Consider the following 25,629-nt stretch of genomic DNA (forward strand, 5'->3'; position numbering starts at 1 on the left):
TTTATTTTCTAAAGAATCATTTAGTATGCAAAGACTCAAATTTCTGACATTGGAATTCTCTTGGAATAGAACTTCCATTCTTACCCATTTGTTCTTGCATATTTAAATAATTTGAGGTGATGAGCTTTCATAGTTCTGCAATGTTTCTTAAAGTACTCTAAAATATGGATAGGTCTTTCTCATTTTGAATAATCATTTTAAGACTAAACAGCATTCTCTGATGTTCACTGTAATCCAGAATATTTCTAAAAGTGTTTCTTGTTTTTCTGGTTAACTTTATCTTAATTGTCTTCTTTTGGACATAAATTATTACTTAGCAAAAATTTAGGCTTAAGAAAAGTGAAACTTGATGAGTAAGTCAACTTTTAATAGGTTACTTTCTTTACATAATAATGTCAACCAGTCAAATCATAAAATTTTTAAGAGTATTTCACATGAATTAAATCTTAATTAGTTAAATTAATTTAAATAAATTCAAATAACATGCCAAGAAACAAAATATTTTCTAGTTAATTATTCCTGTGATTTCATTAGGATTATTTATATACATATATTTTAAAATAAAAATAATTAAATTTGTGCTTGGCTGATGTGGCTTAGTGGTTGAGCATGGACCCATGCACCAAGAGGTCGCAGGTTCAATTCCCAATCAGAAGACATGCCCAGGTTGTGGGCCTGATCCCCAGTGGGGGGCATGTAGGAGGCAGCCAGTCAATGTTCTCTCTTCATCGATGTTTCTCTCTTTCCCTCTCCTTTCCTCTCTCTAAAATAAATGAAGAAAAAAAAAAAGTGTTTAAAAAAATAATTTGGGTTTCTAAAGGACAATATATTTGATTTTGAACTCTGAAAGCCTCCTACTAGATTATATTTTATTTATAAGTGGATCATTTTTAAGACTTTAGTACAGATAAGCCAGTATACTTTTTAGTGTTATATTTTTGACTAAATGTTAGTAAAACTAGTATGTAAATTGAGATTTTTGTAAGTAAAATATGTGTTTTATCAAGCATTAAGAGACTTAAATTTAATATTGACATTTTATGTTTAAAATAAAAGATTTCTAATCATAAAAGCTTTGTGTTGTAATATTTATTGATGTCTGTTACATAAATATTAATCTATACATTTATCAATAATAAATCAGCTCGTCTCATTGGTTCGGGGAGAAAATTAAGCCCTAACAATCAAAAACAGTTTTTAGGATGAGAATTGCCTGGGGGTTGGGAAGACACAGAATCCTAGACCCCACCTCCAGAGTTTTTGACTCAGAAGATCTAGGGTGAGGTCTGAGAATTTGCATTTCTGCTAAGTTCTCAAGTGATACAGATGCTGCTGGTCAAAGGACCACACTTCGAGAACCACTGCTCTCAGGTACCCATAGCATGCAATGAATGGACTTTCTTTTTAGTAGTTAGTAGCTGTGTATCACCCTTAAAGGAGTGACCATATAATATTTTGTGTGGCTTAATTCTCTCATAGAACCTTGGTAAGAATGACACAAAAATGGTTATTTCTTTCAGCTTTTGATCTCACAATTATTTTGTCAGCCTGGAATAGGAAAAGTGCTACTGATATTGCTAACAGAAATGGACTCTTTATTATATTATTAATATGTATATGAATTCTCTAATCTGAAAATGCTCTGAACCCTCCCATATAATGACCAAATGCAAGAAACAGATCTTAAGTAATTAAACCCTCTAATACTCCTATGTAATATGAAGCAAGCTGTATCATTCCCATTTTGTAGCATGGTAAAACTATTAGGAGAAATTCATTAAAGGAACCGGAATGAATTTTAAGTCCCTCGATTTACTGATTTTGGTTCTTTGCTCACTAAAACTCATTGAAATAATAGGAAATGTTAATTACTGACTTCTTATGTGCTTTATTTAGGCAATCCACTGTATGACAGCCTAGGTTCTTTGGGTGTGGGCACCTTATTAGGTGTGGTCTCAGCATTCCTCATCTACACTAACACAGAAGCACTGTTAGGACGATCCATCCAGCCAGAACAAGTACAGCGGCTTACTGAACTCCTGGAGAACGACCCATCAGTAAGGTCAGCTTATTCCTGTGTTGCTATTAAGGTTTACACAATCATGAAGAGATAGATATGCTTGGTTTATAAATACTTCCAGAGGAGGTTTTGGATCCCTAGCCTTCAGAACTTTTTAATCTCTTACTTTTCAGAATTACAACTTTACGGGAAAGCATTTAGGAAACACCTTAAGTTTACTTTTAAATTTTGTGTATCTTTAATTTTTAGAATAAGGAATAGTTAGATGATGTAATGGGAACAGAAGTTTGCAAAGTATTTGCCTCCTTAATGTGGAACCATTTGGGTGGAACTTTCATATTTATATTTGCCTTATATTTGTATTAGAATTACAAATTGAATATATTTAAGAAGATTTTTATCCATGAGGAAGTGATTACCAAATTAAATAAAATTTATATTCCCTTTGAAAATAAACTTATTATTTTAGCTTATTTTAAAAGTTTTTTGTTATAATCTGTATCTTTTAAATTATATAAGAATAAAGAACTGACGACTTAGGAGAGAATCAGAAGTAGTACAGAGTCCTAATAGTATTTTTCAGTGAAATTCAGCAGCAGTGTGGTTTAGAGTGAACTGGAAGGAACAGTCCTTTGAAATCCCAATTTTCCACTAACTACATATATATTTTAAATTAAAAAAAAAAAAGAATGTGTTTTTCTTCTGTGTTATAATTAAACTGTTTAAGTTAACTAAATCTTTCAAGAATGGCATGTATGTCTGAATCGGTAAAACAAATGAGTGATAAGCCCTGTATGTTTAATCTTGAAAAATAGTTACCTAGCTGAATCAAGATTAGAAGTTGAGCATTCTTAAAATAAGTATTAGCTTAGAAACTTAGTATAAGATAATCCGTATTAATACATTTTCCTTCTGACAAAATCAGTTTTAGTATCAAGGTGATACTTTATAGAATACGTTGGAAAATGTTTCTTTCTCTTCTGTTTTTTGGAAGAGTTTGTGAAGAATTGTGTATTTCTTCTTTAAATGTTTGGTAGAATTCAGCAGTGATGCCATCAGGGCATGGGCTTTTTTGTGCAACTAGCTTTTTTATTACTAATCCTGTCTCTACTTGTTATACATCTGTTCAGATTATCTTTTTCTTCTTGAGTGAGTGTTGGTACTTCGTGTCTCTAGGAATTTGTTCATTACTTCTATTTGTTGGCATACAACAGTTAATAGTATTTCTTTCTAGTCCTTTTTATTTCTTTAGGTTCGTTAGTAATGTCTCTTCTTTCCATTCTGATTCTAGTAATTTGAGTCTTCTCTTGATTTTCTTGGTCAGTCTAACTAAAGGTTTGTCAATTTTGTTGATCTTTTCAGAGAACCATCTTTTGGTGGAATTCATTTTCTGTTGTGTTTCTGTTATCTATTTCATCAATTTCTGCTTTAATCTATATTATTATTATTATTTTGCTTGCTTTAGGTTTAGTTTACTCTTTTTAGTGCCTTGAGATGGTGGGTTAAGTATTTTATTTGATATCTTTCTTCTTAATACAGGCTTTTACAGTTACAAATTTCCCTCCAAGCTCCACTTTTGTTACATCCTATAAATTTTGGTATATTGTGTCTTCATTTTCATTCATGTCAAATAATTTTCTAACCTCACTTTTGATTTTTTTCTTTGGTGATTTTTTCCATTGGTGATTTAGGAGTGTGTTAATTTCCATGCATTTGTGAGTTTCCCAAATGTCTTTTTGTTATTGATTTCTTACTTTTTTCTGTTGTGGTCAGAGAACATACTTTGTATTATTTCTGCCCTTTTAAATATACTGATTTGTTTTATGATCTAACATATGATCTATCTTGTATAATGTTCCTTGTGCACTTGAGAAGAATATATGTTCTGCTATTGTTATAGCGAGTGTTGTATAGATGTCTATTAGGTTTATTTGTTTTATTCTATTTAATGTTCTATTTTCCTGTTGATCTTCTTGCCCAGTTTTTTATTTATTACTGAAAGTAGGGCCCTGGCCAGTTTGGCTCAGCAGTTAGAGCGTCCGCCTGCAGTCCGGAGAGACCCGGGTTCGGTTCCCGCTAGGGGCGCGTACCTCGGTTGCAGTTTGTCCCCGGCCCTGGTTGGTCGTGCGGGTGGCAGCCACTCGATGTGTCCCTTTCACATCGATGTTTCCCTCTCTCTCTCTTCCTCTCTCTCCCTCCCACTCTGTCTGTACAAAAAATGGAAAAATGTCCTCGGATGAGGATTTAAAAAAAAAGAAAAAGAAAGTAGGATATTGGAAGTCTCCAGTTATTATTGTTGAATTGCCTATTTTTCCTTTTATTTCTGTCAATTTTTGCTTTATGCATTTTGGTACCATATTGTTAGGTACATATATGTTTATAATTTTGCATATTTTTATAATTAAAGTCTTAAAAAGTTATAAATAAAAAGACTGTGGCAAATTTGAAATTTTCTGTAAGAGTGAAGATCTGTCGGTTAAATTGTTGGAAAAAATAAATGTTAGTAATCCGGAAAGTTTATATAGTTTTTTAGACAATATATTAGTTATCTCTTGCCATGTGACAGATTACCCCAAACTCAGTGACTTAAAACATTTATTACCTCACAGTTTCCGTGGGTCAGGAATCCAGCCATGGTTTACCTGGGTCCTCTACGTCAGGATTTCTCACAGACTGTCATCAAGGTGTTAGCTGGGACTCACTCAATTATTGACATGATTTTAAAAGGTTTTGTTTGTTTCTTTGTCACATGGTTCTCTCCAAAATGGCACCTTGTTTAATCAGAGTATTCAGACTCAGAAGGCAATGGAAATTGAGCGTAAACAAGATAAAAGTCACACATTAGTCATTTTATTTTGGAAATAACATCTCATCACTTGGCCATGCTATGTTGGTTAGGACAAGTCACCAGGTCTAGCTCACATTCAAGGAGAGAGGCCTATGTAAGGGCTCTGAAGACAGGAGGCAGGGATCACGTGGAGCCATGACAGAAGTTGCTGTGATAGTTTTCTATCTGTTATTATATAAGAACACAAGGAAAACATGTATTAGAATATTTTCATTAGCTGTTATTCAGGCATTAGCCAAATAATCAAATTTCATAATATTTTGTGAGGACTGAGATAGATTTTTTTTTTTTTTTTAAAGAATAAATTATATTGCCTCTTGCTAATCTGGACAAGTTTTATTTCAACTTGGACACATATAACTATAAATATTAAATTTTTCTTATTTTTCACCCCTATTATGATAGTCAATAAATATGCTTCTTTATGTATATGGATAAAGAATTTAGACTTAGTATTTAGTAACTTGCTCAAGATCACTCAGGAATTAGAGTTGAATGTTTTAAGAGTATTTGGAGTCTCATTTAGGCTTTTTTCCCAGTAGCTCTCTATGCCTCTAGGATTCACAGTGTTTTCTTATTCTTTTATATATCCTGTAAAGAAAAGATGTTACAGTGATTATCATAGAAAGAAAATAATTTCTCAGTGGTCTTTTAGGGAAGATTGATTCCAAAGGATTAGGGCAGGAAGGATGAAAAGCAATTATGCTTGCGTGTCCCTTTTTGGGAGGCAAAATGGAGTAACAAAAGGCCACTGGGTTTGGCTCTCTGAAGGTCTGGGGTAAGTCCTGGCTCTGCTGTTGACTAGTTGAGTTACCTTGGGCAAGTCACTTATGCCCCTGTGGGACTGTTTATCATGTATAAAGATGCCATCTTATCTACTTTGTAAAAGCTGTTCAATAAATGTCTGCCATGTAACTGGCAACATATTAGGCATATGTGTTGGCTTATTATTTCCCATATCAGTTTCATTAGGTAGTTATTACTACGTTATTCTAATATAGTACTTTACAGAGTTTTTTGAAAACTTTTAAAAAGCTATTAAAAAAAGGAAAAAGGGATTATGAGATAAAATGATCAGATTGTATAAAAGTAATTTAGAGTTGATATTTAGAAGTCTACCAGCTTTATAATTTATATGTATACAGATTACTATAAATAATATTTATTAAGTTTATACCTTTGTCATTATGTAAAAATAGCTGAATGGACATTTGTTTGGAAAATGATAAGTGGCACTTAATGGTGAACACTCTGAAAAGCCATCTTAATCCATTTCCATCACTGGGGGAAGAAAAAATTCTAGACTTTGGGCCATTAAAATTTATATGCATATGTGTGTGTATATACATTTATAGATGTTATTGATTACAGGGCAATTCATGATGTTAAAACCACAGATTTGGGACTAGGCAAAGTAAGATTTAAGGCAGAAGTAGATTTTGATGGAAGAGTTGTTACAAGATCATATTTGGAAAAACAAGATTTTGACCAAATGCTACAGGTAAGTTCATGTATTTATTGTTTTCTTGTTAAGCCAGTGGTTAGAAAACTTACTTTTTAAGTAAATAAAATAAAATTTTCTTTTACTGCTCATAAAGTCACTTTAGCTTTCAGCTTGTTAGAGTTCCAAAATTTGACAGACTCTTTTATTTAATGTAGAGTGGGTTAGAGGAGATAAAAGTGCAAACTTATTATTAAAGTGCTTGCCAAGCATTTTATATATATTATATGTTATCTGGTTTACTTTCAACAACCCTGTGAGGTAAATAAATATTTTCATTTTCATATATAGGCAAATAGAGACACAGAGAGATTAAGTAATAAGTCTATAATTGCAGTCATATACGGAGTCACATATGAATTTAGATCTCTGTGCATCCAAAATCCATGCTTTTTTTTATTAAGAACGGTTTAAAAGAGAATTTACAGAGGATAATACAATGAACAACGCAAAAGTTACCACTTGCTGTCAAATCTTAATATTTTGCCATTCTGTATTTGCTTAAGATCTTAATAAAAAAGAAATAATTGTTGCAAAAATAGTTGACATCCTTGTGTTCTTATTGTAGATCCCATTCTCCTTCCTCTATCTCAGACATATCATCCTGAATTTAGTACCTATCATTTCTTTTTTTGTTGTTGTTAATCCTCACCTGAGGATATTTTTCTATTGATTATTTTATTTGTTTTAGATAGAGTGGAATGGAGAGAGAGAAAAACATTGATGTGAGAGAGGCACATCAATTGGTTACTTCCTGCATGACCCCAACCAGGGCCTGGGATCAAACCTGTAACCTAGGTACATGCCCTTGACCGGGAACTGAACCTGAGACCCTTCAGTCTTCAGGCTGACGCTGTAACCGCTGAGCCAAACCGGCCGGGCTAGTACCTATCATTTCTATTTAGGTTTTTATACTTCTCAATATACTTTTCTTAGCATAATACATAATAATATTTTGGGTGTTTAAAAATTTATATAAATGGTGTCATACAATATGATTGCCTCTATAATTTTCTTAATGGCATGTTTTTGAGATTATCTCATGTTAATATATATATCTTTAGTTAATTTACTTTAACTGCTATATAATATTCCATTATATAAAGATCTGTAATTTATCTAGTCTCTAATTAGTGGACATTTATATTGTTAAATGTTATATGTTATATAACATATAACATATGTTACATGTTAAACTGTTAGAAACAGTGTCACAGTGGCATTCTCAAACATGTGCAAGAATTTCTTTACATGTTCACACGTGCAAGAATTTCTTTAGGGTAATAAATAGTTAGATTTAAAAAGGTGGGTCTTTGGGTCAACATATCTTCAACATCTCTAGATATTGGCAAATTTTTCTCCAAAATGGGTCAATCTAATTTCCACCGTTAGTGTATCAAATTTCTGTTGCTTCACATTCTTACAAGGTTGTATTGACAGAGTTTTAAAATTTTTGTCATTATGATAGGTGTGAAATGGTATCTTGTTTTAATTTATATTTTCCTGGTAGTAGTAAGGTTAATAAACATTGAAATTCCTTAACCATTGGGATTTCCTCTACTTTTTTCTTTGTTTAATTTCTATGATTCTGACAGATTTGTAAACTATTTATTTAACAATTTTTTCCCCCTTTATTGATTTGAGAGAGAGGGGGAGAGGGAGAGACAGAAACATCCATGAGAGAGAACATCGATTGGCTGCCTCCTGCATGCCCTGCACTGGGGATTTGGCCCACAACCTGGGCATGTGCCCTGACCGAGATTTGAACTGGCCACTTCTTGGTGCACAGATCAATGCTCAATCACTGAGCCACAAGCCGGGCATAAACATTTTATTTTTAATATGCTTAATACTGATCCTTCCTCGGTTGTGTATGTGCAAATACTTTTTTCTAGTTTGGGATTTACCATTTTACTTTGTTGTACAGAAGATTTAATGTGGTTTTTAATTTTAAAGCAAATTTTTAATCTTTTCTCTATGTGTTTTGTAATCTTGTCTGAGTAATCTTCCTTATCCCATTATCGTAAACATGTTTTTTTTTTTCTGAAAGTTTTATGGTTTGTTTTTTACCCTAGATTTTTAATCCATTTAGGATTGTTTTGTTTAATGGTCTGAAGTGTAGGGGTTTAATATTTTTTTCTTATAGAAAAATAATTGCCCTGACACTATTTATTGAATAGTCTATTCTCTCACCACTAATTTCTAAAGCTACCTTAATGTAGTATTGTACTCGATTTTCTCTTGAATTTAAGTTTTTGGAAATAGGTGGTTTATTTCCTTTGGCATGAACATTTTTTTTATTTTTTATTAGGCTTAATGGTGTTATAATTTTTTAAAGGAAATCATCAATGTACTACTATGAGTTTTTAAAAATTTTGTTTTGTTTTCCTGCTAATATTTTTTTTAATAGGAAATTCAAGAAGTGAAAACTCCTGAAGAACTAGAGACCTTTATGCTTAAACATGGAGAAAATATTATTGATACTTTAGGAGCTGAAGTAGATAGACTTGAGAAGGAACTAAAAGTAAGATATATTCATTATAATAATATAATATCTATTTTGGGGGTACTTACTCTGTGTCAGACACTAAGCTACTTGCATCATATGCTCATTCTCTCAGTAACCTATAAGGTATGATTGGTTGCTTTGGGTGAGAAAATGATTGGGTTAGAGAAATTGGGTAATTTATTCAAGAAAGGAGGGGAATTGGGATTTGAACCTATGTAGACCTATGTAGTTTAGTTCCAACTTGTGTACTTCTGTCACTATTTTACACTGCTTGTTTAGTATCTAAAACAGTCAAGTATCTTTTAAAAAAATATTTTTTATTGATATTTTAGAAAGGGAGCGAGAGATAGAAACATTGATATGAGAGAGAAACATCGATTGGCTGTCTCCCGCACGCCCCCTACTAGGGATCGAGCCCAAAATCCCAGCATGTGCCCTGATTAGGAATTGAACCTGGGCCTCTCAGTCCATGGGACGATGCTCAATCCACTGAGCCACACCAGCCAGGCAGGTGTCTTTGTTTTTTTTAATCCTCACCTGAGGACATTTTTGCATTCATCTTCAGATAGAGTGGGAGGGAGAGAGGGAGGAATAGAGAGAGAGAACCATCAGTGTGAGAGAGACACATTGATTGGTTGCCACCCCCACAACCCCAACCAGGGCCGGGGACAAACTGCAACCAAGGTACATGCCCTTAGTGGGAACCGAACCTGGGACTCTCTGGTCCCCGGGCTGACGCTCTAACCGCTGAGCCAAACCAGCCAGGGCGTGTTTTTGTTCTTAAAAAGGATCATTTAGAAAGTTTCTAGAGAATGGTAAAAGGGAAATTTGAAAATTTTGAAAAGTTAGGAATAAAGTAGCATATGACCTTAAACTTATACATACATCTTGCTTTTTAATCCATCTGATGTTATTTTATATTTTCTGTTTGTTTTTGTTCAGTTGGAGATCATTTCAACCTATTGGTTATTTTACTTCAATATTACTTGATCAGACTGTTTTTAAAAACTTCTCATTGCTCTCAAAATGTCATTTATTGACATTTAAGGTCTATTTGTTTGCAGTGAATAAAACGTGTAAATGATCTTTAACATATATAGCTTGTTGAAGGCCATGCATTCATGCCTTTAGTTGATAATTGACTGTTCTTTAGTTTTGTTAAAAATTGAAGGGAAACAAAAACAAAAATTGAGAGGAAACATATCACTGCTTACTATCTTTTCTTTAGAATCTAGATACCTTAGCGGATTAATAGAAATAACTTTAAGTAAGATGATTTTGTTAATGTTAATATTATAGTTCACAAGCTTTGTCGGCAATATTTTTTAAGATTATACGTGAGTAGTTCTCAAATATTTTGGTGTTAGGATTCTTTACATTCTTTTTTTCCCCCTATTGATTTATAGATAGAGTGGAAGGGAGGAAGGGCAAGAGAGAGAGAGAGAAACATCGATGTGAGAGAGACACATCAATTGGTTGCCTCCCACAAAACCCTGACCAGCACCAGGGATTGAACCTGCAACCCAGGTACATGCCCTTGACTGGGAATCGAACCCGAGACCCTTCAGTCCAAGGGCCAGTGCTCTACCACTGAGCCATACTGACTAGGACAGGACCCTTTACATTCTTAAAAATTATTGAGGACTGAAAGAGCTTTTATTTGATGTGTAGTTACTGCTCTTTACCAAATCATAAATTAAAACTGAGAAATTGAAAGATGTTTATTTAAAAAAAGACAAAAAATCGCATGATCTCACCTATATAATGAACAAAATAAGCTGACGAATGAAATAGATCCAGAGACGTGGAAGTAGGGAACAGATTAACAAACCAGATAGAAGGGGGTTGAGGGGGAGGGAAGAGATGAACCAAAGAACCTGTATGCATAACCAATGGACACTGATAACAGTGTGGTGAAGGCAGAGGGGATGGGAGTGGGGAAGAGGGTGTCAACGGGAAAAAGGACACCTGTAATACTTTCAACAATAAAGATAAAAAAACAAAACAAAACATAAATCTATTACATGTTAATGTAAATAACATTTTAACAAAAAAAAAACTTTTTTAAAATGAAAAATTAGTGAGAACAGTGGTTTTTTTCTCATAGTTTTGCAAAAATCAAAGACAGCTGGATTCCCATATCTGTTTCTGCATTCAGTCTGTTACCATATGTTGTTTTGATTGAAGAATATGAAGGGAGGAGCCCTTATAAATATTCTTATACCTTTTCAAATGATTGTGATCTCTTGACCAAAACCTGACAACTGGTAGCCTCTTAAAGCTTAGGTGCCATGTGGAATCTGAGCCATGTGGAATCTGAAACCATATCAATTAACTGTTTATATGTTTGTGAAGTTAGGGGGCACAGTCCACAAGACCACCCTCATTTCTAACACAGTTGCAGAGTTACAGAAATTTCAGAACTCACTAAATGCTATTAAACTTACAGTTATGGTTTATTCCATTGAAAAGATACAGATTAAAACTAGCCAAGGGAAGAGATGCATAGGTCCAAGTTCCAACAAGAGCTTCAATTGTCCTCTCCCCACAGAGTCATGGACTTTCCTAGCAATGTTTTGACAGTTTGCAGGGAATATTGCCAATTAGGGAAGTTCAACTAAGCCTCAGTGTCCAGAGATTTTATTGGGCTTCATAGCTGACTGTCTTCAGCTCCTACTGGAGGAGAGCACATGCTGTGTGGCCTAAGATAAACAAAGACATGATTATCAGGCAGCACATTCCAAAAGCGTAGAGATCACCTCCCAGTAGCCAAGGGCAAAGGCCAGACCTCTCTTTGGGTATGATTAATTTTCTACTATATACTGTTGTATTAAAATCTGTTGGCCTGTCTTTCTACTCTGAATGGATCTTTTACCCATGCATGATTCTTTAGTATTATGAATTGGTCATTTGGAAAATAACTGGTTGACTGAATCTATGCACATCTTTCAAATGTTACATTTTAAAGTAGAAGCTGTCAGGCTCACAGTATTGGATATGAGTTTTCCAAAATTCTGATTTTCACTTGAAAGCTTGCATTATCATTAGCAACAAATATATTTAGTTGTTTTCTTTGAAGTAACAAAATCATTTTGTTTATTTTTTAGTAGATGCCTACCAAATACCCAAATTTGAATAACCATAGTTTTTAATTCTTTTAAGTAAAAATGGTATTTAGATAAAAAGCATCTGATTCTTGCCTGGCCAGTGTGGCTCAGTGGATTGAGTGTTGACACCCATGGACTGAGAGGCCCAGTTTGATTCCTGGTCAGGGCACATGCCTGGGTTTTGGGCTCTATCCCCAGTAGGGGGTGTGCAGGAGGCAGCCAATCGATCTTTCTCTCTCACATCAATGTTTCTGTCTCTCCCTTCCTCTCTCTCTAAAAAATCAATAAAAACATGTTTTAAAAACTTCTGATTCAGCTCATAACTCAAGCAGTCATTGAAGTGCTTCTCCTTGTGACGTCAGACATCAATATGAAGCAGAAGGGTTTTATACATACTTCTCATTTCGTCACAGAATATTTTTAAAAGTGTACTCAGGAGTCTAGGCTTAATAAACCAGTACTTTTTACTGTGTCATGAAGAACATTTTAAAGTGAAATTACCTTTTTTTCTTTTAAACTGAGTGGCAGTAAAGGAACAAAATCACTGCCAATATAGTTAGTTTGTTACCATTTGCCTTGAATTTTGCAAAAGTGCCAGTGGTTTTATCCACCATCGCTTCTGTGCCATCAAAGGAAATGTCAGCATAGTAAAAAAGGCAAATAATGTCTTAGTGTTATTATGAACATAGTTCCACTTTGATGGACCAGACCCTAAAAGGGTCTTAAAACCCCAGTGATCCTTGGAGCACACTTTGAGAACCACTGTTCTCAAATGTGAGATCATCATTTTTATGCAGGGTGACTCAAGAGTAAATAAACTGCTTTACCACTCTATCTGTTTCAAGAAAACTAATGGAGTTTTAAACTCAATATTTTAGTTTTACTCTTTAATAGAAACAAGAAGTTAACTTTGTGTTTATTTAGAAACTATTTAATCATTAATAGTTTGAACTATCTCATAATTGTTTTTGAATTAAATAAGCCTTTCAAACCAGGAAGCCAGGTTTAACCCACCCACATTTTCAGGTGGAAGCATCTCTGTCTGACTAAGGTAAGAAGGCATAAGTCAATGAAAGTTCTTCATAGTTAAGTCACCAAACAGAGAATGCATGAATATAATTTTTTTCTTCTCATGAAAATGAACTGATATTCTTTGAAAACTGAAACTTTGTACACTGACACATTCCCTCCTTTTTTCATATCTATCATGATTCCCTTCTAAGTTTGAATTTTACCAATTATTAAATTACTTTGGAAGGTCACACTCAGTGAGGAAATTCTGCAGCAGAATAATGATCTCTGTTGAGTAATGTCATTGATCCAGGTATTTGGTGGTACTTTTAGCTTAAACTCTGTAACTTGCATAGTTCTATGTAAAAATATAAAAAAATGATAGAAGATAATTTATAAAGTCTCACAAATGTGAAATGTATCTTGTTCTTATTTTGAAGTTTTTTGAACTATTAACTTGTAAGATTTTTGTTGTTGTTGTTCTACCTCTATATTCCAATCTGTTGATGGACCAGACCCTTCTCTATACCGCCATGAAGTTTTTTGTGTTTGGGAGGAAATAATTCTATTGGAAATGGGAAGATGCCATAGCATTTGCACTTTCCTTATAAGTAATGTTCCAGTTAAATACTCTGCCCTTTACTTTGTCTTTTGCTTCTCTAATTGCATCCTCCTATAGCATTTTAACTTGAGACTGCAGCGTTGCAAAATAAATTACATAATTTGGTTTTTATCTCTCCATAATATGAGTGTTAGAATAAAATCTGTGGTATGTAAAATATTCCAATTTGCATTGAACAGTGCTTGGAACATAATAGATCAATAAGCATTTGTTGAATAAGTGAATGAAAATTATAAGTTGGACACCAGTTATTGGTTTTCAATTCTATTTAACAAATATTTATTCATTTTCTATTAGGTACATGACAGCACTTGTTAGGCACTTAACCTTATAATTTAAGGATACTGATCTACTTCTTTTATTCACTCATTCATCAGATCTTTATTTGTGTGTCTGCTTTGTATTGGGCACATTATATTTTAGGAATTTTATTAGTTTTCTCTATGAAAATGATTTTTAAAAGAGCAGAGTAAAATAACATTTTGGTTTCTTGAGATCAGATTTTTCTTAGTACACATCTGTTATATAGTGCTTTAAGGTAGAATAATTTCAAACTTGCCATGAACTGCTAAAACTTTTCAAATCATTTTGGGATGGGTAAGGGTTGAATGGAGTGGGAAAATAAAATTCAGTTTCATTGCTGTTTGAGGAAATCTTTTTTTAATTCCATATTGAATTAAGAGTCCTATATGCAGGACATGGTTTAAGATAAAGAAAACATTGAGAAGAAAAGTGTGCCCCCCATGTTGTGGTTCCTTGGCTACTCTTACATTAGGATACAAGAGAAAATACTCCCAGGGACACTTCAACAACACATGTTTCAGGAAAAGTCCCAGTCACACTCAGTACAGTGCTCTAGCTGCTAAACTCCAGGTTTTGTGTTTATAACGGAATTCCTTTAACATGTGTAATATGCGAGTGTCCCTAGAGAACTTTTTAAGCTAGGAATTATTGATCCTGACTGGTTATCAGAATCACTTTAGAGGATCTCTTTTTCCTTTTCTGATTTAGTTTTACAATTTTTCTCAAGTAGTATACAAAGTGTATAAAGTTAAACAGAACCAACAAGCTAATAACAGAAACAGTGTCACCTGCCTCACCCTCCTCAATCCTTAATTCTTTTTTTCAGAGATAATCATTTTTAATACTTCTCTCACTTTTTAAAAATATTTACTGTTATATTTTTACTTAAAATTTTATACTGCTTCTGATTTAAATATTTTGTCTTTGATAGGTGTAGATTAGTTATTTTATACATTCTCTTCTGTTCTCCACTCTTTTTATATATATATACATATATATGTATATATATATATATTCTTTATTGATATTTTAAAGCGAGGAAGGGTGAGGGAGAGAGAGATAGAAACATCGATGAGAGAAAACATCAATTGGCCGCCTCCTGCATGCCCCTCACTGGGGATCAGGCCCACAACCTGGGCATGTGCCCCTGACCAGGAATCGAACCAGCGACCTTTTGATGCACAGGTCAATGTTCAACCACTGAACCACACGAGCTGGGTCTGTTCTCCATTCTTACGATATCATTATATTACATTTTATTGCACTTAAAAAATTTTTTAAATTGATTTTATAGAGAGGAAGGAAAAGAGAGAGAGAAACATCGATTTGTTCCACTTATTTATGCATTCATTGGTTGTTTCTTGTGTGTGCTCTGACCAAGGATCAAACCTGTGGTTCTGATGTATCAGGATGATGCTCTTACCAACTGGTTTACCTGGCCAGGGTCGTTTTGCATTTTCTTTTTTATCCTCACCCAAGGACATTTTTCCACTTTTTGTTCAGATAGAGTGGGAGGGAGGGAGAGGAAGAGAGAAAGAGAGAGAGAGAGAGAGAGAGAGAGAGAGAGAGAGAGAGAGGCATCGACGTTAAAGGGACACATCGAGTGGCTGCCATTCGCACGACCAACCAGGGCTGGGGACAAACTGCAACCGAGGTACATGCCCTTAGTGGGAACCGAACCCGGGTCTCTCTGGACCGCAGGCCGAGGCTTTAACCACTGAGCAAAACTAGCCAGGGCTGTTTTGCACTTTTAATCCCCCCCAAATTGAGTTAGGTGTCTTTCCTTTATGTACCCATGGGGCGGGGGGGACAAAACCTTTACTTTGCTCTGTAGTAGCACACTATTATAATTGCCTGCTTGCTTAGCTGTATTCCCTCACTAGATATAAGTTCTTCAAAGACAAGTACTATTTGTTTTCTGTTTAATGTTGTATACTTCAGTGGCTGGCACAGGGTAGGCATGTTTTAAAGATATTTTTTTGTTGCCGAAGTGAAATTCCTAAGCTAGCATTTAAGATTTTTCATAACCTGGCTTCTGCCTGCCTTTCCAGGCTGATTTGTTCATGCTGTTTCATCTGTCTAGACCCTCTTCATCCTGTCTATCTGGAAAACACCATGTTCAAACCTCACTTATATACTCAGTGAAGTCTTTCTGGATCTCATGAACATAAGAAATATAGCTCACATTTTTGTTCCCAGAGTTATTACTTTTTTTTTTTAAATCCTCATCCGAGGATATTTTTCCATTTATCTTCAGAAAGAGGGGCGGGGGGAGAGACATCAGTATGAGAGAGACACATTAATTGGCTGCCTCCCGCACGACCCCAACCAGGGCCGGGGACTAAACCACAACCAAGATACGTGCCCCTTTACTGGAATCGAACATGTGACTCTTTGGTCTACAGGCCAATGCTCTAACTGCTGAACAAAATCAACCAGGGCCAGAGTTATTACTTAGTATATTATAATAGTTAGGATCTTAAAGTCTGGAGTCAGGCCTGAATCTACTCTGTGGCTCCATCACTTACTAGCCATGTGACTTTGGACAGGTTAGATTATTTCTTCAAACTTAAGTTTTCCCATATGTAAAATGGAAATAACTGGGTTATTATGAAAGATTTAAAAGTATCAAAAATGAAAGAGGTGAAGAAACAACAGACATCACAGAAATACAAAGAATTGTAAGAAAATACTATGAACAATTTATATGTCAACAAATTCGACAACCTAGGTGAAATGAACAAATTCTTAAAATCATATGCTATTCCAGAACTCAACTTGGAAGAGTCATAAAACCTAAACAGACCAATAACAACAGTTAAGGAAATAGAAGAAGTAATCAATAAAATCCCAGCAAACAAAAGCCCTGGTCCGGATGGCTACACAAATATTCAAAGAAGAACAATCACCTGTTCTCAAACTATTCCAAAAAATTCAAAAGGAAGGAAGACTTCCAAGCTTTTTTTATGAGGCCAGCATAATCCTAATCCCAAAACCAGATAAAGACACTACAAAGAAAGAAAATTGCAGACCAATATCTCCGATGAACATAGATGCCAAAATCCTCAACAAAATTATAGCAAATCAAATCCAGCAATATATTTAAAAAAATTATACACCACAGCCAAGAGGGATTTACCCAAGGGATGCAAGGCTGGTATATTCCTAAATCGATAAATGTGATACACCACATAAACAAAATGAAAGCTAGAAATCATGATTATATCAATAGACGCTGAGAAGGCATTTGACAAAATCCAGCATTCATTTTTGATAAAAACTCTCAGTGAAGTGGGAATTAAGGTATTGTATCTCAACATAATAAAGTCCATTTATTGCAAACCTACAGCCATCATATTCAGTGGGCAAAAACTAAAAACATTTCCCTTAAGAACAGGAACAAGACAGTGAGATTCACATTTACTACTCTTATTTAACATAGTACTGGAATTCTTAGTTACAGCATTCAGACAAGAAGAAAAAATAAAGGGATCCAAATTGGAAAGGAAGAAATTAAACTGTCATTATTCGCAGATGACATGATATAGTACATAGAAAACCCTAAAGACTCCGTCAAAAAAACTGCTAGATTTAATAAATGAATTCATCAAAGTAGCAGGACACAAAATCAGCATCCAGAAATATTGGCATTTTTATACACCAATAATAAATATATAGAAAGAGAAACTAAAAAAAAAAAAATCCTTTTTATTATTGCAATAAAAAAATTAAGATACCTAGGAATAAACTTAACAAAACAAGTAAAGGACCTGTTCGCAGAAAAGTACAGGACATTGAAAAAAGAAATAGAGAAAAATATAAAAAAGTGGAAGCACCCAGCTGGTGTGGCTCAGTGGTTGAGTGTCAACCCATGCACCAAGAAGTCGCTGGTTTGATTCTCAGTCAGGGCACATGCCCAGGTTGTGGGCCCCATCCCCAGTGTGGAGCATGCAGGAGGCGACCAGTCAGTGTTCTCGCCCATCGATGTTTCTCTCCTTCTCTCTCTCTGAAATCAATAAAGAAAAAAAAAATTTTTTTAAAGTGGAAGCATATGCCTTGTTCATGGATTGGAAGACTTAACATAATTAAAATGTTCATACTACCCAGAGCAATTTATAGATTCAATGCAACCCCCATTAAACTACCAAGGGCATATTTCACAGAACTAGAACAAACACTCCAAAAGTGTATGTGGAACCAAAAAAGACCCCAAATAGCCACAGCAATCTTAAAAAAGAAGAACAGAGTAGGAGGGACCACAATATTGGATATCAGGTTATATTGCAAAGCCATTGTAGTCAAAACAGCCTGGTACTGGCATAAGAACAGGCATATAGGTCAATGGAATAGAATAGAGAATGCAGAAATTGACCTAAGACATTATGCTCAATATTTGACAAAGGTGGCAAGAGCATACAGTGGAGTAAAGACAGCCTCTTCAATAAATGGTGTTGGGAAAATTGGACAGCTACATGCAAAAAAATGAAACTAGACCACCAACTTACACCATACACAAGAATAAACTCAAAATGGATAAAAGACTTAAATGTGACCCGTGAATCCATAAAAATCCTAGAAGAAAATGTAGGCAACAAAATTTCAGACATCACACACAGTAGAATTTTCACTGATACAATGCCTAAGGCAAGAGTAATAGGAAAAAATGAACACATGGGACTACATCAAACTAAAAAGCTTCTGCACAGCAAAAGAAACAACCATCAAAATGGAAAGGGAACCCACTGTATGGGAGAACATCATTGCCAACAATACATCAGATAAGGGGCTAATTTCCAAAATATATAGAGTACTCATACAACTCAACAAATGGAAGACAACCCAATTGAAAAATGGGCAGAGGACCTAAATAGACACCTCCCCAAACAGGACTTACAAATGGCCAAGAGACATATGAAAAAATGCTCAATGTCACTAATCAGAGAGATGCAAATTGAAAAGACTATGAGATATCACCTCACACCTGCCAGAATGGCTGCCATCAACAAATCATCAAACAGCAAGTGCTGGCGAGGGTGTGGAGAAAAGGGGACTCTAGTACACTGCCGGTGGGAAGGCTGACTGCTGCAGCCACTATGGAAAACAATACGGTGTTTTCTCAAAATAATTACAAGTTGAACTGCCATTTGATCCAGTGATCCCACTTCTAGGAATATACCCTAAGAAGCCTGAAACACCAATCAGAAAGAGTATATACACCCCTATATTCATAGCAGCACTATTTACAATTGCTAAGATCTGGAAACAGCCCAAGTGTCCAACAATAGATGAGTGGATAAAAAAGCTGTGGTATATATACACAGTGGAATACTATGCAGCTGTAAGAAAGAAAGATCTCTTATCCTTTGAGATGACATGGAGGGACCTGGAGAGCATTATGCTAAGCAAAATAAGCCAATCAGAGAAAGACAAATATCACATGACCTCACTTATTTGTAGAATAAAATGAACAAAATAAGGTGATGAACAAAATAGACCCAGAGACATAGAAGTAGGGATCAGACTGACAAACTTCAAGGGGGGGGGGGGGAGATAAACCAAAGAACTTATGCCTATAAGTATAACCAATGGACATAGACAACAATACTGGGGGGTGGGGCAGGAATGGGAGGAGGGTGTCAATGGGGGCGGAAAGGAGAAACATCTGTAACAAAAATAAATTAATTAAATAATAAAAAATAAATAAAGTACATGTACCTGAAGCCCTTTACTTGGCATAGTACTTGACACAAGAGTAAGCACTCATTAAATGTTAACTGTTGTTATTAACTATAGTGCTTAAGCTCATAGATGGTTATTGCTACACTTTTCTCCCTGGCTAAATTGAGTTCCTCAGGGTCCAGAACAGAGTTTTACTTAATAATCATAGCTCCACTTTATGGCACAGTGCCTGGTCTAAGACTGTATGGGTTGTTACTAAAATAAGTGAATATCAATGTGTTTTTTTCTGATTACTGTTTTGCAATGATTTTCTTTTTATCAGAAATGAGCATATTTTCAGTGCTTGGCAATGCTTAGCACATAATAGATTCTTTTTTTTTTCTTTTTTTTTATTTATTTTTTTGTTACAGATATTTTACCTTTTTTACCCCATTGGCACCCCCCTCCCCACCCTACTCCCGCCCCATCCCTGGCTTAGTTGTCCATGTCCATTGGTCATGCATACATGCATATAAATTCTGTGGTTTATCTCTTCCCACCCCCCCACCCCCTCTTCTGAGGGATGTCAGTCTGTGCCCTACTTCCATGTGTCTGGGTCTACTGTATTCCTCAGACTGTTATGTTCATTATATTCCGTATATAAGTGAGATCATGTGGTATTTGTCTTTTTCTGCTTGGCTTCTTTCACTTAGGATAATAATAGAGTCTTAATCCATTACTGTATTAATGAACATATGACAAACTCAAGTTGGTGAGATTACTTGCTGTATCATTTATAGTGTGTTTGATCTAATCATCTATTGATTTTTCCTTATGCAATAAATTTCTCTTGCGAGTATGCTACTATGATATAGTTTGATAAAGTGTTTTCAGTGGCTTTGGTGATCAAAAGGAATAAAAAGGAAACAAAAGATTCTGGTTTGCTCTGAATAACATGGTGATGATTTTTCCTTCCAGAAACGAAATCCCGAAGTTCGCCACGTTGATTTGGAGATATTATAGATTTGATGGAATGAATCACTTTGGAGGGAGCCTTGGAATCAAGTTTGTTGAGCCTTCTCTCCCACACTGAGGGAGTCAACACCATTCAGAAGCCTTTTTTTGAAGATGAAGGAAATACTTTATGTCAAGGGCAATTCAACAATCCACAGAACTAAAACTACTTCTAAGAGACACATTGCAAGTCGAATCAGTTTGGAAATCATGTTTTTATGTTTTAGTAGGAAACATTTTAGTCAACTTAAGTTGATCATAATTTCTCATTTTGGCCTGTCAGAGTATATTGTACCTTACAATCATGTTTCCTTTCTTCACATTGGTAAAATAAGCAGCATCAGTACAGTTATGATTTTTTATTTTGTTTCTACTGAAGACTTCACTCCATCAAAACCTGCCAATCTGAAACATGCTGGCTAAATCTTGGTTTGTGGTTTTTAAATAGTCACTCCGTTTCAGTCTGTCTTTCTTTATAGAATGTGGAAATTATTTCTACACACCTTGTAATTTTGCCCTGAGCACTAAGAGGAACACTCTCCTAACCGAGTAATCCATAAATGTTCATTCCAGAATTGGTTTAGTTACTGAATATTAAAGAAAGGAGTTTAAATACAGCCTTTGGGGTCATAGTAGTTGCCGTTTTGTCAAGTTTCTTATCTCTTCTTTGCTTTTTTTCTTATTTGGCTTAATTTTTCTGATGGTAAAAGATATAAAACAACCGTAGATGTTTCCATGGGTCATTGTAATTACTAGTTTTTTTGTTTTTAACTGGCTTCAGTGCCATCAAGTGTATTTACTAGGACATAATGCATTTATAAGTATTTTGACATTCTGTAAAATGGGCTAGAAATATTTATAATTTTATGACAGGTTAGCATTTTATTTTTAATTTATTTAAAATAGGCACTACTTATGTAAATCTGAACTGGGATAAGTCTTGCTTTAAGAGAGAGGGAAAGAAGTCAATCTCTGATGCAGAAGCTTGTGGCCATGGTTTTGTATACTATCATGGTGATATGTCTGCAACATGGGTTTCTTGCAGTTACATATGGGTATTTAGCATAATACATGGCTATAACATTAGGTCAGTAGTTTTCTAATGATCATAAGGTATCAAAGTGAAAAAATATACAATTCAGTAATTAAAAATTTAGTGTACAACTACAGCTCTGTCTCCAGTCATCAGAACAACTCATATGCACTGTTAATTGTTCAGGTAGCACTCATTGTCCATGCTCAGTGATCTCTTTGCTGGGTAAGTGAATGCTTGACTGACATAAGGACCTAACCACCAGTATGAGGTCAGTGTCTAAAGCTTTCTTAGACTGAAGTTTATGAACTACAGCAAATTATAATGCTGGAAACAAAAAGATAACATTTGATTACAGTGTTTATAATGATAATTTTTGATCCAGAAATGTCATTTACCTAAAAATTGTGAAAATTTACATTGTGGTTTTTTGTTTGTTTTTTTTTTACCATTACGGAGCATTTTGCATGCTGTACATTTTAAGTGAAATAACATTCCAGTTTTATTTTTTTAAGATATAAAATTATATATATATATACACACACACACACACACACACACACACACACGATTTGGTTCTCTGTTCTTATGGTTTCAAATTATTTTCCCATACTTTTTTCTGAAACTTTTTTACTCATAATTCACTCTGTACTTTATGTTCTTCCTCCCTCCTCTTCCCCACCTACCATTTGTTATTCCATGTCACTGCCATATGGGAAGGTACCAAATTATGTCCAATCCCCTCCAAATAAAATTACTCTGAAATTTTTCACCTAGCTAGACAAGAATAATTTAACTCATTAAAAAAAAAAGAAAATCTCAAAGTTGATGTGCAGAATTTATTCCAAATGGCTTTTTTTTTTTTTTTTAAGGATTCCCTAAAAGAAGCCAATTCCTGGTACCTCTGCTTTTCTAATCGGATTGGAGAGGCTCTTCAATGATAATGGAAGGCTTATGCTTCTGTCTTACTTTCAGTGCTGCTGTTGTGCACTGATATTTTAAAATTTAAGCAAAATTTGATAAGAAATACAGCAAAGTTATTTGAATATTTCTGTGGAATCAGGAACTGTATGACATCTCTGGACCTTTTTCCTAGAGTCAAATTGGAGTTTGAAAGTCAGGAATTTGGGCCTCTCTTAAGAGTATCTCATTCAGGTTTCTTGTTATTTTCAAATTAATACTTCTTCCTTTAAGTCTTGTCCTGATCCATAGCATTTGAATATTTAAACGTATAAATCTCAGTATTTTTAAGGAAAATAGCTTCTGTAGTAGAATAGTTGCAAAAATAATGTTGGCAGAGAAGAGAGCCGTCAAGGCCCACGACTCCTCTCTCTACTAAACTGAAATCTGGGAACCATCAGAGACGAAGTATCCTTGTTTCAGCTTTGGCTGAGAATGGATCTCTAATCAGGTCCCAAACTAGGTAAGGTGGTGCATTTTTTAGACCATGGCGGAGGGAGGGAGGATGAGGAATGGAGACCCATTTTTAAGTGGACCATATTGATGGTCAGTAGTATCCAATTCCAAAGAGGAAGATTTCTGAACATATAGAGGAAACCGGGAGCTAGGATCATTTTGGAAAATTTCCCCCCCAAAGAGTTAATCTTTGCTTACATCATCCTACACACACCCTACATAATCCAGAATAACAAAATGGCATAAGACTTAATTTGGGGTATATGATTTTAGTGCTACCTTAACTCTCCTATAATTTGGATAATGCTTTTTGCTAAAATTGCACCATCTAAAGGAAGTGGCTGCTAACTTTTTGAGGTAGAATGCTGGGAACTACAGAAAATGGTACAGGCATTTGGAATTTATACTGTCTTTCTCAGATTGTATTTGTCAAGTTTTGGCATTTAAAAAAAATGTGATGACCCCCCAATTTACCAAACTGTCAGAAGTCAGTGAAGCAAAGAGCTGAAGGTAAAATGTTGATTCAAAGGTTGTCTCATCCTAAGTCCCTCATCCCTATCTCTGAAATGGACCTTTGGAAGGTATTTATATGGAAAATTGGTCTTGCAGCCTTTATATTTGCATTTAAGTTTACTAGCATTCCTAGACTTGGTTTTATGGAAAAAGACAATTTTTGTTTCTATTACATTGTATTTCAGTTGTCTGATTTCACTGGCAAATTAAGATGGTCCTGGTCTCTCAGGATGCTTTTTTCCTTAATAAATGTCTTATGTAAATAAGAGCAGTTCACTTATTAGTTCGGGATTTTTTTCCTTCATAAATAAATGTTTTTTTTTAAAACATAAATCCTTCTTTATTTCATGAATTAAGAACTAAACTGTATAATTGGATACATTTTACCTTAAAAATCATGTTTATTTATGCCTGGCCGGTGTGACTCAGTGGCTGAGCATCAACCAATGCACCAAGAGGTTGCGTTCGATTCCTGGTCCGGGCACATGCCCAGGTTGTGGGTGCAATCCCAGTCGGGGGCATGTGGGAGGCGGCCGATCAATGTTCTCTCTCATCAATGTTTCTATCTCTCTTTCTCTCTCTCCCTTCCTCTCTCTCTCTCTAATATCAATAAAGAAAATAAAAATTGTAAAAAATTATGTTTATGTTTTTGTATAGAATTTATTATTCACTGAGTATGATAGTTAGATTGTAAGTTTCCGGTTTTACAAAACCAGAACATAACAACTCAATCCTGTTAAAGTCAGTTTTCAGTATAAAGAGAACTGTTACTAATCTGCTTTTAGGGGATTTCACAAATCTAAGAAGTTATACCCTTTAGTGATAGATATTATTACATTTTAATAAACTAGAGCACAATACAGAATTGTGTCTTTGTCTTTAAGGGCTTATAGAGGTTTAAAACTAGTTTTTAAAGTAAACATACACCTGTTTATATTATAATAGCTAACAACATTAAAATTTGAGCTAGTTATACCAGGTACCATTTTATGTACATTAATCAATTTAATCCATACAAAGAGACAGTGAAGTAGGGGTTATTATTCACATTTTTGCAGACGAGGAAACTGAGATACACTCGATACACATCTGAGGATACTCAGCTGGTAAGGAGCAGTCAGGATTTGAAGTCAGATGGTCTAGCCCTAAAAATCACTCCGCTGAGCAGAAGAGCCCAAGAGAAGTAACACTATACAGAAAATGAAAACAAAATACTCATTTTGTTATAAAATAAGCAAATGAATTAATTTTCAGTAGTCAAAACAACGAGCTGGATCTAACTTGGACTGCTGGGGATGGGATGGCAGGATGGGATCGGGGTAGGGTGTTGACGTTTTATAGAAGCTGAGTAATAGACATATCCAGAAGATAATATTTAGTTCAACTGTCAGTCATTGACTTGAACCATGTAGGAAAGAAATTTAGAACAAAGTGTGGAAATCAGCAATCAAAATTTTAAAACATTTAAAAATTGTATTTAATCCTTAGTTACCCATTTATTTTTCCCAGAGGCAACTAATGTTACAAGCTGGTGATGATGTATTCTTATACTTGATGTATATATGTACACAAACATATATGCATACATGGAAGTTTATAATACATATTTCCTTTGTTCTACACAGATGGTGAAATACATATTCATTAATGGATCTTATAATTTAGGAAGTACCCAATTTTCAGAGTTTTGTGTTCACTGAGAGTTTTATATGGAGAGGATATAATAATGTAGTACTGTGCTTTAATGTGGTAGCCAATTGTGACATGGGGCTATTTGCTTTTAATTTATTAAAGAAAATTAAAAATTCAGTTCCTGCCCTGGCTGGTTTGGCTCAGCAGTTAGAGCGTTGGCTTGCAGACCAAAGAGTTCTGGGTTCGATTTCAGCCAAGGGCACGTACCTCAGTGTCTCACATCGATATTTCTCTCTTTCCTTCTTCCCCTCCCTCCCACTCTGGCTGAAAATAAATCCACTGAGTTACACTGGCCAGGCATCCTTATCTCTTTTTAATATTTGAGAGCATCTTTATAATGTACAATAAAATAGTGCCTAGTTTTTATTGTTGGAAACAAGGG

At 34.8% G+C, this 25,629-nt stretch overlaps 1 protein-coding gene across 2 annotated transcripts in view; it reads left to right on the top strand.

The window, feature by feature from the left end:
* SLC30A9 (solute carrier family 30 member 9) overlaps nt 1-22,030 on the top strand; it is an 80,777-nt gene extending 58,747 nt beyond the window's left edge. Inside the window, exons 14-17 of one of the 2 annotated variants that reach the window (XM_036267615.1) lie at nt 1,897-2,062; nt 6,240-6,369; nt 8,780-8,893; nt 20,558-22,030. In XM_036267615.1, the coding sequence (XP_036123508.1) occupies nt 1,897-2,062; nt 6,240-6,369; nt 8,780-8,893; nt 20,558-20,602 (455 nt within the window). In that variant the 3' untranslated portion in view covers nt 20,603-22,030. The remainder of the gene's footprint in view (nt 1-1,896; nt 2,063-6,239; nt 6,370-8,779; nt 8,894-20,557) is intronic. The other variant, XM_036267614.1, reaches the window with a different exon arrangement.
* Nucleotides 22,031-25,629: the final 3,599 nt, after the last annotated feature.

This window comes from Molossus molossus, unplaced genomic scaffold (assembly GCF_014108415.1).
Source record: "Molossus molossus isolate mMolMol1 unplaced genomic scaffold, mMolMol1.p scaffold_m16_p_1, whole genome shotgun sequence".
Taxonomy (NCBI): domain Eukaryota; kingdom Metazoa; phylum Chordata; class Mammalia; order Chiroptera; family Molossidae; genus Molossus; species Molossus molossus.